The sequence below is a fragment of the Cyprinodon variegatus genome, unplaced genomic scaffold, assembly GCF_000732505.1.
Source record: "Cyprinodon variegatus isolate N-32 unplaced genomic scaffold, C_variegatus-1.0 Scaffold10, whole genome shotgun sequence".
In the NCBI taxonomy this organism is placed as follows: domain Eukaryota; kingdom Metazoa; phylum Chordata; class Actinopteri; order Cyprinodontiformes; family Cyprinodontidae; genus Cyprinodon; species Cyprinodon variegatus.
In genome coordinates this window covers 2,450,279-2,462,653 of record NW_015150463.1, presented here as the reverse complement: position 1 = coordinate 2,462,653, position 12,375 = coordinate 2,450,279, and the positions used below count along the sequence as shown (strand labels likewise).

At 36.9% G+C, this 12,375-nt stretch overlaps 2 protein-coding genes across 3 annotated transcripts in view; one reads left to right on the top strand and one right to left on the bottom strand.

Annotated features, from left to right (window-relative positions):
- Positions 1-3,762, bottom strand: part of macrod1 (MACRO domain containing 1) — a 208,683-nt gene extending 204,921 nt beyond the window's left edge. Inside the window, exons 1-2 of the mRNA XM_015379580.1 lie at positions 3,212-3,762; positions 1,364-1,462 (exon numbers count right to left, since the gene is read on the bottom strand). Of these exons, the coding sequence (XP_015235066.1) occupies positions 1,364-1,462; positions 3,212-3,626 (514 nt within the window). The 5' untranslated portion in view covers positions 3,627-3,762. The remainder of the gene's footprint in view (positions 1-1,363; positions 1,463-3,211) is intronic.
- Positions 3,763-5,156: 1,394 nt separating this feature from the next.
- The window catches only part of fermt3 (fermitin family member 3), a 14,061-nt gene continuing 6,842 nt past the window's right edge, over positions 5,157-12,375 (top strand). Inside the window, exons 1-7 of one of the 2 annotated variants that reach the window (XM_015379084.1) lie at positions 5,157-5,217; positions 6,076-6,202; positions 8,216-8,449; positions 10,521-10,637; positions 10,761-10,929; positions 12,005-12,107; positions 12,196-12,303. In XM_015379084.1, coding sequence (XP_015234570.1) covers positions 6,079-6,202; positions 8,216-8,449; positions 10,521-10,637; positions 10,761-10,929; positions 12,005-12,107; positions 12,196-12,303 — 855 coding nt within the window. In that variant the 5' untranslated portion in view covers positions 5,157-5,217; positions 6,076-6,078. Of the gene's footprint in view, positions 5,323-6,075; positions 6,203-8,215; positions 8,450-10,520; positions 10,638-10,760; positions 10,930-12,004; positions 12,108-12,195; positions 12,304-12,375 lie in introns of both variants that reach the window. The other variant, XM_015379075.1, reaches the window with a different exon arrangement.

The window sequence follows — 12,375 nt, the reverse complement described above, 5'->3', positions numbered from 1 at the left end:
TTATCCAGAATGGTTGTGATCTTCACAAAGCGAGAATTTTAGACCTCTGGTTGATCCAAGGTGAAGCTCCTTTACATTGTCCATTCCAAAGCTTCATGCTGTACCTCACCAGTCAATGTGGTGAAGGTAAAAGTTATTCTGATGTGTACACGTCAGGGTCCACGGTCCAATTTACATCAAGTAAATAATGTTGAAGAACAACCTGACTCCAGGTTCCTGTAGAGATGACTCCAAAACTTTGTGCCACAAAGTAACATAATGCTAAGGTGCTGCCATTTTATTGTTTTACTACCTTAATGTAGAGACACACCCCCTCCTGTGATGAAAAGTTCTAATAAATCTCGACACAAATATCTTTGTTTGGCATTTTAAAAAACAAACATCTTATCACTGTTTCTATACATCACTTTAGAGTGATGCAAAGAGTCCCTGACCTCTAGCATCTGGACCATCTTAGATAAGCGCCATTTTAAAATGTTTACTTCTTAAATAAAAAATAAAAAAAATATAACAATAATACAGATACCTTGGAGCAGCCAAAGCATTTCATGAAATCAATAAATATACCATGAAATGAGTAGAAGCAACATTTTTTTATTCATCTATCCATCTGATACATGATTCAAATAGTAAATATACAATTAAATTGTAACATATCCCAAATAAGTAATTTTTAGAAAGTGATAAATTAATTAATCAAATTTAATTTAAAAATATATTAATAATATGGATTATATGGAGTTTTTTTTAGCGGTGTCCAGTCTGCTGCATGGTTGTTTTAGTGGTCACCGCCTCTATTCAGTTCTTAAAGTTGCAGTTCTGCTGCTTTGCTCAGCCTTTGAAGACATTAGGGATAATAGTAGTAATAGTAGCTGTGATACATGGAGACTTTCTTCCTCATTTTCTCCTCTGGATTTCTATCAATCTGTGACCTTTAGTATTTTGGGCAGTAATGGTTTTACTTAGTGTGAGCGTGTCCTGCTGTGAGCTACCTAAATCTTATAAATATTCAAAACACTATTGAAAATTATAACCAATAATTACTACACTCCATAAATTATTTTGCATATGTACTGGCACACAGTGATAATGTGATTTGTTATATATTCTGTAGCCTTATGTTTGAGCTGGTTTAAAAACCACTGTACCAGCTCAAAGTTATCCACAGGTTAAACAGAGATTAAGATAGTCCCACTTTTTGGACCTAGTCTGCATTGATCAAAAAAATGATCTCCATCACAGAATTATTTTTTATTTTTTTATTTTTTTATCCTAGGCAAAAAATAAAAGCGTTTTTTAATTCTTGAAGGCAATAGCATCTCCTCCACCCTGAGCTGTGCAGATGACTGATGTGAGGTCTGACCTGCTGTGGGAGTCCACACTGGGATGTCATCCAGTGGCACCGAGCCAGAGGTTCTGTAGTAACCACGCCTGTCCTTCACAGACAGAGACAGCAAGAAGTCTGGGAAAAACAGAGGGGGGAGGATGTAAACAATTGGCTAACAAGAAATATATATATATATATATATCTCCAATATATCCATAATATTGAAACTGAAGTTGTCAAGAATGTAAGAGAAATCCAACAATACTTCCTTTTGTCTATTATTCAAAAGTTAATTAACTAATCAGTGAATTATCCAGCTCGAACCCACCTTTAGGCAATATAAAAATGTGAGTGAGAGAATTGTTGATATTTTAATGTCTAACTGTTGTATTTGTGTGGAGGTTTTCAAAAGATGCTGAGGAGTCACTTTGAAGAGGGAGAGGTTTTCCACTAGTTCTTCCTCAGTGTTCTGATAATAATACTTATAATCATCATTATTACCACTAAGTACCGAGACTGCCCTGCACTGCACTGCTAAACGGAAATCAATCCAGTTATATACTGGTAACACAAGGGAGAAAATGTTCTAAGCAATTCTTTAAAAAGGATTTTAGTGCATTTCCAAATGTAACAAATGTCTATATTTTCAAACTCTGGGAAGATGTGTGTTATTTAAAACAGTGTTTGTTGCCTCCAAATGTCCCAATAAAAAAATGATATGCTTATTTATATATGTGTTATTTTGGGGGTGGTGACTGTGGGGTCTGAATTAATCCAGTGATTAAAAGCATTTAGGTTTTTTTGTACCAATTTGCTTCCATGGCTATTATTGACTTAGTAGTAGTTTACAGCACAGCGCTGACTCTTCCAATATGGCGGACATGCACTAGCCAGCCCACTCAATGAGGCGTCTATGTATTCATGTCTATGTCTACTGGTTGAGAGTTGCTCTGTTTAGCCATGTTTCTCTCCAAGATGGAGCTGCTGCTGCTATCAACCCTATTTTAGCTGAAACAGGTCATAACAGACAAACACAATGAGCTAGGCTCTGCTGGAGGGTTTAGTTTAGAAGTTTTCCTTTCTGCTGTTGTTAAATGCTTTCAGGAGGAGGGATTGCTGCAAGATCAGTAAATCAATGCAATTACATTTATGCTTTAATATTTTCTTCTGGTTTGAATAATAAAGAGATTCAAGTTCATTGCCAAGTAAGTTTGCACTTCCAAGGAATTTGAGTTGGTGCTGATGGCGCAGACAAATTATATATATATACACATGTGCACAGGATACAGGATCTATGGCTACAATATACTATATACAATATATAGTATAAGCAACATACATACAAACTAAACTTGGAATTAAGTCCATGTAATTAACTCAGACTCTATGGACCTGGTGAACTATAAATGTATTTGTATAAATTGGAAGCATTTTGTAAAATACCTTGAGAGGACAGTCATAAATTGGTGCTAAATAGATAAACTAAATAAAGTTACATTTATCATAATTAGGGGGTAATGACTTTAAGGGAGACAGAAATGTATCCTACACGTGTATGAAGTCCCAATAAAAAAACATTTGCTGGTTTTTGTACAGAGTAGTAAATATTTACACTATAACATGTTTTGTTGAATCAATGTGGAACTGGAAGGAAGCCTCAAGCAAAAGGCAATAAAAGCATCATAAGCAGCAAACCTTACAGATATTAAAATCTTAAAATAGGGTCCCCTTACCAATAGGAAACTAATATATTAACACTACTGTGAAAGTTGTTTCATTGGGTTTCATACTTATTCATTCAGCTTTTTTACAGCTTGTGATCAATCCAGGCAGCTGACAGTTTGGCCAGGTTCATTTGAAAGGTCGTGATTTTCTCTTTCTCACCCTTGGTTTCCTTCCAGTCCCCCTCAGCAGAGTCCAGGTTCATTTTTAGAGCCATGGCGGTAATGAGTCCAGTGTGAAGGGCCTGCACCACAGCGGCTGTCCCCACTCCGAGGGCGGCACCGAAGGCAAACTTTCCCAGCCAGCCTCTCCTCCCCCCAGGTGGACAGGAACCGTTAGCCCGGGTGGATTTGTGAAGCGCCGCTGCTGTGGTGGAGAACTTGGCCCCTCGGCCTGCGGCGTTAACAGCACTTCGTATGGGACTGGTTACATGTGTCCCGGTGAGCTGGGGGCTACCCGGGGTGAACAAGTGCCTGAACTTGACACCTGCTCTCTGGAAGTCAGCCCGGACACGGGACAGAGCACTGCATGGCAGGGCTCTCACGTTTGAAACCCGAGCTGATATTAGCAGCGCCATGTTTGAGTTTTACCGAGCAGGCTGTAAAGAACTGTGTTTAAAAGTTCAAATGTCGGCCACAGACTGTGGTCGGCTTTCACTTTCGATACATACACAGCTCTCAGTGTAAAGTCTCATGTGCTACCTTTGTTTAGGAAGTTAAGGTGTGGAATATACCATTTGTGAGGATATAGGGGGGTCCATCTTTGAAACCACTAATTGATATCAGTAAATATTGTAATATTCCGATTAAGATACTCGCAGCATACACCTAATTCAAAATAAATCTAAAATGTAAAGCCTTTCACAGTAGGTTATACCCCGTAAATGAGTAAAAATGGAAGAGTCAAAGATAACGGTCAAAATCCAGTGTGAGCTTCATGATTATCGGATATTTCAGTTTTAAGTGACAATGTCTGTTTAAACTATATATTCGGAATAAAAAACTGTATGATGTGGTTAAATTTTCAAAAAGCAGCCAAAATATAAGTGGACGCTATCCAAGTGAGATAGTGTTAGTAAAAAATACTTTGCAGTGTTCAGCAAACTGTATTTTAAATTCAATTGTATTTATTTATATATAAAGGGTTAAAAAAGGTTCCATTTAAAAAATATAGGACATCTATTCAATATGCAACTATAAATTCCATTATATAAATTATTAAAAAATACAAATCAATTAGCAGAAAAAAAGAGTTGTTGTCTAAACAGGTAATTACTAATAAAATTAATTACCAGATGGTGACATGTGTTACTTATAAGAACATGCAGTTATTTAGGGTTTATTTAGTTATGTCACATTTCCTGTTCTATCATGAATTAATGTAAACTGTCATCACTTGGTTGCCTGTAATGTAACCCTGCAGACAGGTTTTGATGTGTAAAATAAATACAATGCAGTTTGCATCACAAAGCTTTCAATTAATGAAATTTTACAAAAAATAAATATTTATCCTTTTGTCATAAAATCAAATAAAATCAATACAATACTAACTTTTTTATTACCGTACTAGTTATATTGATAATGCATTATGTTTGAAAGCACTTGTCATAGCACTCAAGGCCGTATTACAAAAAAAATAAATAAAAATTGTTGAAGAATTTAACAAATAATTGTAACTTATTATTGAATAACTGAAAACTGAATTATGACCCTAAATATTAGGAGGTTAGACAAGTTAAGACTTTTCTCTAACTTATATATAATTAATCAATAATTTTTAAATTTATACATAAAAAATAAATTATTTGCATTGTTCATATGGGACTGTTAGGTTTAAAAGGAAACACTTTAGCATAAAACCTAACCTTACTTTGCATTTTAACCAAACGAACCTGACTTGTGAAATTAAGGAATAATATCCCACACCCTTTCATTTCTAACTGCTGATCTGGCAACCCTCATGTGGCCTTTTAATTGTGAACCGAAGCACAGATGTTGCCTAATATGTATCACTCAACACAAGCTGTCAGTCAGAAGTTGAGCTGTGTTCACATTTCCGCCTGGCGGAAACTGACAGAGAAAAAAGGAACAAGCTTTTTTTTTTTTAAAAGGGGTGACACAAGCAGCAAAGGCAAGACCACACACCACAACTTGTCCTATTCGAGAGAGGTAAGACGGCTGCAAATTCTCACAGTAGACCAGGGAAACTTCTTCAGAGTTTTGGTAAAGACACAAGGGTCAAATTCTTCAAATTGTGGACGGAGAAAGCTCAGGGTACTGTCTTTTACAGGGTGTATGTGTGTGTGTGGAAATAGAAGCAGGAGAACAGACAAAATGGCAGTGGATGTTTATATTTAAAATATAGAGATGTAAAGTGTAATTTATAAGTTAATAAATGTGTTTAATAACGCATAGGTCTGAATTTATAAAAATATTATGAAAGTCTGGGCCTTCAAGTAAACGTGGGGCTAGATTTAATCATGTCCTGCTTACGCAGTTTAACCTGTATTTGTCTTTTTGAACGGAAATATGGTTTTAAAAATAACACATTTTTATCCAAGAAGTAAATTGCTTTTTTGTTTTCTTAAATGCGTTTTTATTTACATGCAGGAGGGGACAGTATCAACACCGAATGAACGGCCCAGCCCATGGCGCGTTGTTCATTCCCCTGCTGCATGCATTTAAAAAGCGGAAGTGTGCATCCATGGTGATAGTTTGAGACAGAAACAGGAAACATTTATCAAGCCTGTCACTCAGTGTGTTTGTGTCTACCACGGATAAGGTCTTAACTGAGCAGCACCTGTAAAGAGATATGATTAATCAAAAGTCAGATTGTTTCTCTTTATTGCACTAATATTTAAAATCATACTGATGAAATCAAAGAGAATTGATCATTTGTGTTTATATTTTGGTTATAATGCTGTCCAAGGTGTTTCCATCCTATTGGAGTGTGTCTCTTTCTTTGATTATCTTGCTGCTGAGAAGAGTCCTGCTTTCAGTCATGCAGTCTACTCCTATCGCTCTCAGAGTATGGCGGCGTGGGACCTGTCAGTCACTGTGGAGGACCTGGGCCCTGATGCCCCTCCTGTCACCATCAGCGTTGCATCTGACCTCCACATCGGAGGGGTTATCGTCAAGCTGGTGGAGAAGACACGTGAGTCAATCTATCCTTCTTTAGCTGTCTCTCTCAGTCACAGGGGCTGGCAGTATAAAAACATGCAGTCAATGACAAACTTGTTCTTAAATCTTAAATATTTAACCTTTTACCACAAATGTTGTCAGTGTTTTATAAAACAGCCCATAGCCTCATTGTGCAGTAACAAATATCACTCTTAAAGAAAGGTGTCTTCAGATGTGTCTAAATCAAAATACAACACATTAATGTAATGCACCATTCATAGGGTGAAACACGGTGGTGACTTCATCATGCTAAGGGGATATCCAGTTGGAAGGCCAACAATTCTTTGTGGTTTGTCTTGTATTTAGCTCCATCCATCTTCTCATCACATTTGAACAGCTTTATTGTCTCAGCTGAAGAAATAAGATTCATACCACATTAACAAGTTTCAAATAGGCCATCTTCCAGGTTAATAAAAAAATACATAGAAAAATATTTTTTTATGTAATTCTTTTACTCCATGTTCTATTTTTTTCTTTGTACCTATCAAATACATTCCCAGTGGAAACCTTAATGGGCTGAGGGGACCTTTGCACGCTTTTAAGCAAGAATGCATAGACATACAATTGCATGGATTTACATATATTCTTCCAAAACATGTGTGAAGCAGACCGATATATCAAGCACCAAGTATTGATTTTTAATGATTGAGAAGACAACTCTTAATGTGACTTGAAAGGTAGAGCACCCCTAATAACTCATGGACTATAGATAGTATTTTTTCAGTATGTTTGTCTTTATCAAAGATGCCACATTAGGATGTAACCCTTTAACCTCCCTGCTACAACATCATTGATCCAGAAAGTCTTTCTTTGGCAGTAATTCTTTAGAATAACTCACTGAAATGTTGCTAATATAAGAGAATGGAAAATTGGACTTTAATTCCTGAAGCATGGAAACACCCTTTTCTTGGTGATGATTCACATAAATGTCAGAGTGAATTGTTTCCATTAAATCCATTTGCTAAGCTAACAGACAGTGTGTTTGTCTGAAGGACTCTGAACATGTATTATCATGCACAGCTAAACAGATCTAAATAAGTTGCAGTATTATACTGCAGAACAACTGATCAGCTGCCAAATTGTTGAATGTTTTCAATACTTAGGCTACCTACACATGTAATGCTAAAAACTAGGGTTGTTTGTTCAGATGTCAAATAATCAGTAAACTCTCATATCCTGCAGGATTTAGACAATATTTTCCCAAAGTGAACGAATAAACCAAATCCCAATAACTGAATTAACAGCTGAATCTTAATTCAGTTAAAGTCATTTTACAAGACAACCAACCTTATATTCAGCGTTTTTGACTTAAATTCAGCCCAAACTTATTTTTTTTCTTATCCCATTCATCTGATTCCAGTAAAATAATTTACTCAGTTTGAAATTCAGTTGGATACAATAGAATAACACACAGTTTGTTTTACTATAAAGATAATTCCAGCTGATATGTGGCCAGGTAATGAGCAGTTATTTCCTGAAGGAACCCTGGCTGATTGCATACAGTAATTGACTTCTGCAGCAATCCCTCCTCCTATGCAAGCGAGTGTCGTCACAGTGAAAAGGAACCACCAACTCTTTAACATGAGGGAAATTAAGCAGGAGGAAGAGCTTCCCATCTGCCAACAGTTGATAGAAAGGAAAGAGACAGATGATGAAAATAAAACACTCATCCAGGAATTCCTCTGGTAGAGAAACAGCTGCAGTAGCTTCTCCTGTCTGAATATGAATCCTCAAAAATACCTTTATTGAATGCTGATACTGCAATGTGAGCAGAGGCTGATTTTAAGTTTAGGAAGCATACCTGGTGGGGTGCTGAACCCTTTGATGAGACTGAAGTACTACCTACCCTGTTATAACTGCTTGTCATGTTGTTTAACAAGTACATTGCTTGATCCAACACCTCAGGGATCCAGTTCCAGCTTGTTTTCGGATACAGTAACCAATGATCTGTAATGTAAGTATTTCCTTCTGTGTTTGTCTTTTTCAGAAATCAAACGTGACTGGTCAGACCACGCGCTGTGGTGGGAGCAGAAGCAGCACTGGCTCCTACGAACTGCCTGGACTCTGGAAAAATATGGGATTCACGCTGACGCCCGGCTGCTGTTCATACCTCAACACAAGCCGCTTAAACTGGGTCTGCCCAATGGGAAAACCCTGATGCTGAAGGCCTGCTTCTCTAACCCTGTCTTCCAGACAGTGATGGGGATCTGCAGGATGCTCAGTGGGTTTTTCTTTATTACTTCCTCTTTGATCTTTTTTTATTTAGGTATTTTTATCTCCGGGTGTTGATATTTATATCACTCTGTGTTTTCCCTCCATCACATCAACCTAACCAGCTCTTTTTTTGTCTGGAACAGTTCGCTTTGGTCATTACCAGAAAGAAAGTGTTTCTTAATCTTCTGCATACTTTCATTTATTCTAATCTAAGCATAGCTTAGTCTCATTTCCCCACCAGAAACCTCAAGAAAAGGTTAGTGGATTAAAAACTATTTGAAAAGCCAGAGACTAAAGGGCAACAATCTGACTGTCAAAAACAAAGTAAAGTAAAATAAAAACAAAACAAGAACTGTCAGGCTTTGGATGACTGGACACCAACATCATTAGTTCATCTGTATTTAAGGTAAACTTTTTTTAGTAATGTATAATGGGGAAGAGCTGTTTTCTGGAGGTTTGCTTCTGATCTGTGTATAAATGCATGGACATTTTGTGGTTCTAGTTGAAAGGCTCTTTGAGGGATAGGTGTAAAATAAATAGTGTTATTGATCATAAGATCCCTATAGAATTATTCAACATTTCAATTTTTTGAAAATAAGCTCTGAATGTTACATACAGGCTCAAATAAAAAAGTATTTTTGGTTTAATCTACCTAAGCTGCTTCTACTTGGGATGTTAATTGCAAGGTTACATTATGCTGGTTAGTATTCTGTCAACATGCTGGATTATCATCATAGTCCAAACATTTACAACAGAAGCTTTTATTTTTATTTTGGATAATTTTTCTGCAGGCAGGGTACAGGCTGGAAAGGTCACCAGTGCATCGCAGAAAAACAAAGTAACACAGAAGACAAACAACCATGCAGCCACATGTTTCATCTAACATTAATATTCAATGAGAGGAAATATGCATGCAGAGAGAAAACACGTAAAATGCAGAATTCAGTCGGCCTTCTCTCTTAAATAACCCATCAGCTTTGTGCAATGCAATGGTAGCCCCAAAAGCAAACAAAAAAAACCCTTTGTACGATAGCTCACAGCTAGCATGGTGTTTGAAGGATTTGAAAGCCTTGTTCACTGACTCATCTTTGCATTGAACTTGTCATCGTAGTCCCAGCAGGTTAACCTTTGTCTGACCTTAAAACTTCTGTAAAACCCATGTTTCCACGTGAGCCTGCCAGGCAAATTAGTGTTGCCATTCTTTCCTTACTCGTTTAATCTGGTTTCTTTATTGTTTTTCAATGAGCAGTTTTCTTTTTTTTATGTCAATGCAAAATCCCTTACTGGATTTAAATAAATAGTGATATTTATTTTAAAATCAAAACGGTTCCAAAGAGCATGCACAAAGTTTTTTCTGTCATTTTCCTCTTATCAATCATTGGACAGTACAGACTCAGTCATTGCAGATTCAACACGTCACCTAGAACTTGACCTTTAACACAGAAAATGACATGTCCCTCGCACCACTGTGTGCTAAAAACCTCCATTAACACAACTTTCTGACTTGCAGTCACTGTTGGAGTGTTGCAATTATACTGACAGGAAAAATATTAATTTAAACAAATAAATAGAACATTACACAGCCTTTTTTGTTTTTAATTTTATTTTTTAGCTTTTTTATTGCACATTTATTGATGTTCTTGATGGTCAAAACACGTTTGCATGATTCAATAGATTCATCCAACTATAGGACACGTCTACAGGAGTTAAGGTCCTTGAATCCATTCGCTGTTATCTGGCCTTTATGCTGATGTTATTTTAAGGACTTCTTACTCCAACATCTCAGCCCATAATAAAAAGAGGATGTTTCCTATTGCTCTTGCCAGCTTTAACATCTTTTTCTCCTGAAACTGAGTCCCACATTTTACATTTTTCAGAAGCCAAACCATGTTTATACATACATTTATTAAATTCAATAAGAAAATTCATTTTCTATTATGTCTCTGCTTTAAGCACAATTATCTGTTTGTACAGAGAAATATGCCCACTTTAGATATTTTCAACATCAATCAAGCATCAGTTCAAATAACTCAATACGGGGTCTGGTTAATACCAACTCTGACATGATTTCCCAACAGATATCCGTCACCCTGAGGAGCTCTCCCTCCTCCGTCCTGTGGAGGAGAAGAAGAAGAAGAAAGACAAAGACATGGCGGAGGAGATCTACGACCTGACCGAGGTGCCCCTTTCCATGGGTACACCCATCACATCTTTTTTTAAAACACTTTTCACAATGTCTAAAACATTTCAGCCAGTCTGCTTCCTGTTTTTCTCCTGAATATCTCACATCATTCTTTGCGTTCCCACTTCCTGTTCAGTTTCCCGGCCCTGTCTGTACAACGGCATGCCGGCTCATTTTGCTGACTCAGAGCAGATGGAGGCCGTCTACAAGATGCTGTCCATCACTCAGCCTCCTCCTGCTCCCGAGGTCATCACTAAGCAGTACCGCCCTGCCAGTGTGGTGGACAAAGCTCACATCAACGGCAGGTAGATCCAAATCTTCCAAGAAACCTGGTTTGCTCCTTATGTTTTACAGCCATTTGAAATAATTTCTACACACAACATACATACTCATTCATATTTGCATATTTCAAGACATTTAGGGCAACAATAAAAGATGAAGACAATAACTTCCCAAATAAAAAAAAATGCAATCTAACGCAGAGAAAAATTTCGAAATTTATTCCTTACTTAAAATGGCTACAATTGCAAGGTGGTGTACCATATCAGCAGTGCATGATTCATGCTATATAGCTCATTATTCTGAGGGATGATTTTAAAACCTCAAAACCTCTGATATATATCTGGTTTGATCCTGATCCTTCAAGTGAGAATGAACACAAAGATGAGACAGAAAGAGCTGTCAGAAAGATAAGTATCAGCTTCTGAATTACCATCCTCATTTTTAAATCAGAAATTGCACATAGACTATGTAACAAATACACTAATTACTTCAAGGCCACTTTTGAACGACGTAGTTGGAAGAAATAAGGCTCTCTAACTTACTGAGACACTCCTGTATACTAAGAGCTTTTTGGGTTGCTTGCACTCGGTGCTGCCATTTTAAGAAAGAAATTAAAAAAATAGTTGTTTTTTGTCCCCTTTCTTTACTGTAGTTTTATATATAGAGGAACTAATTTAAAAGGATGAATGGAAAAACTAGCAAAAATGACAATGATGTAGCTCACTTTTAAACTATTTTTGAATATTGCATACCAACACATACACTGCAAAAAAAAAAGTATTTTTTTCTTAAAATAAGTGCATTTTTTCTTGAATTAAGGATTTAAGTGAAACACTTTGCCAATGGAACAAGACAATTTACACTTAAAATAAGAAAAACAATTGCATTGTCTTATTTCAAGTGCATAATATCTAGATACCTTATTTTAAGAGTAAAAATACTCGTTCCATTGGCAAATCATCTTAATTACCCTTAATTTAAGACATTTTTACTCATTTTGAGATCATTTTTTGCAGTGTACTACATGCTGTATGTTCATAGGAACACAAACCTCATAAAGTCTTTAGAAACAAAAAAACGCTCTGTGCCCCCCCTCAGGTGGTTGGATTCATCTCGTTGTCTTAAGCAGCAAGGCATCCAAGAAAATGACCGACTGTGGCTTCGCTTCAAGTTTTACTCCTTCTACGATATAGACCCCAAGGTGTGTGTGGCGTTTTATATAATAATCCTCTTTAAAATTTGTAATGTGTCAAATCATTTTTAAGTCATCCATCATCTCTATCTGGCAGTACGATGTTGTGCGTCTCGCCCAGCTGTATGAGCAGGCCCGCTGGGCCATTCTGCTGGAAGATATCGACTGCACCGAGGAGGAGATGATGCTTTTTGGAGCCCTGCAGGTAAGATACAAATGCTGCACAGGGATGTGTGCATCACTCTGAGGGAAATGGATGATTGTCTCAGTAAAGCTT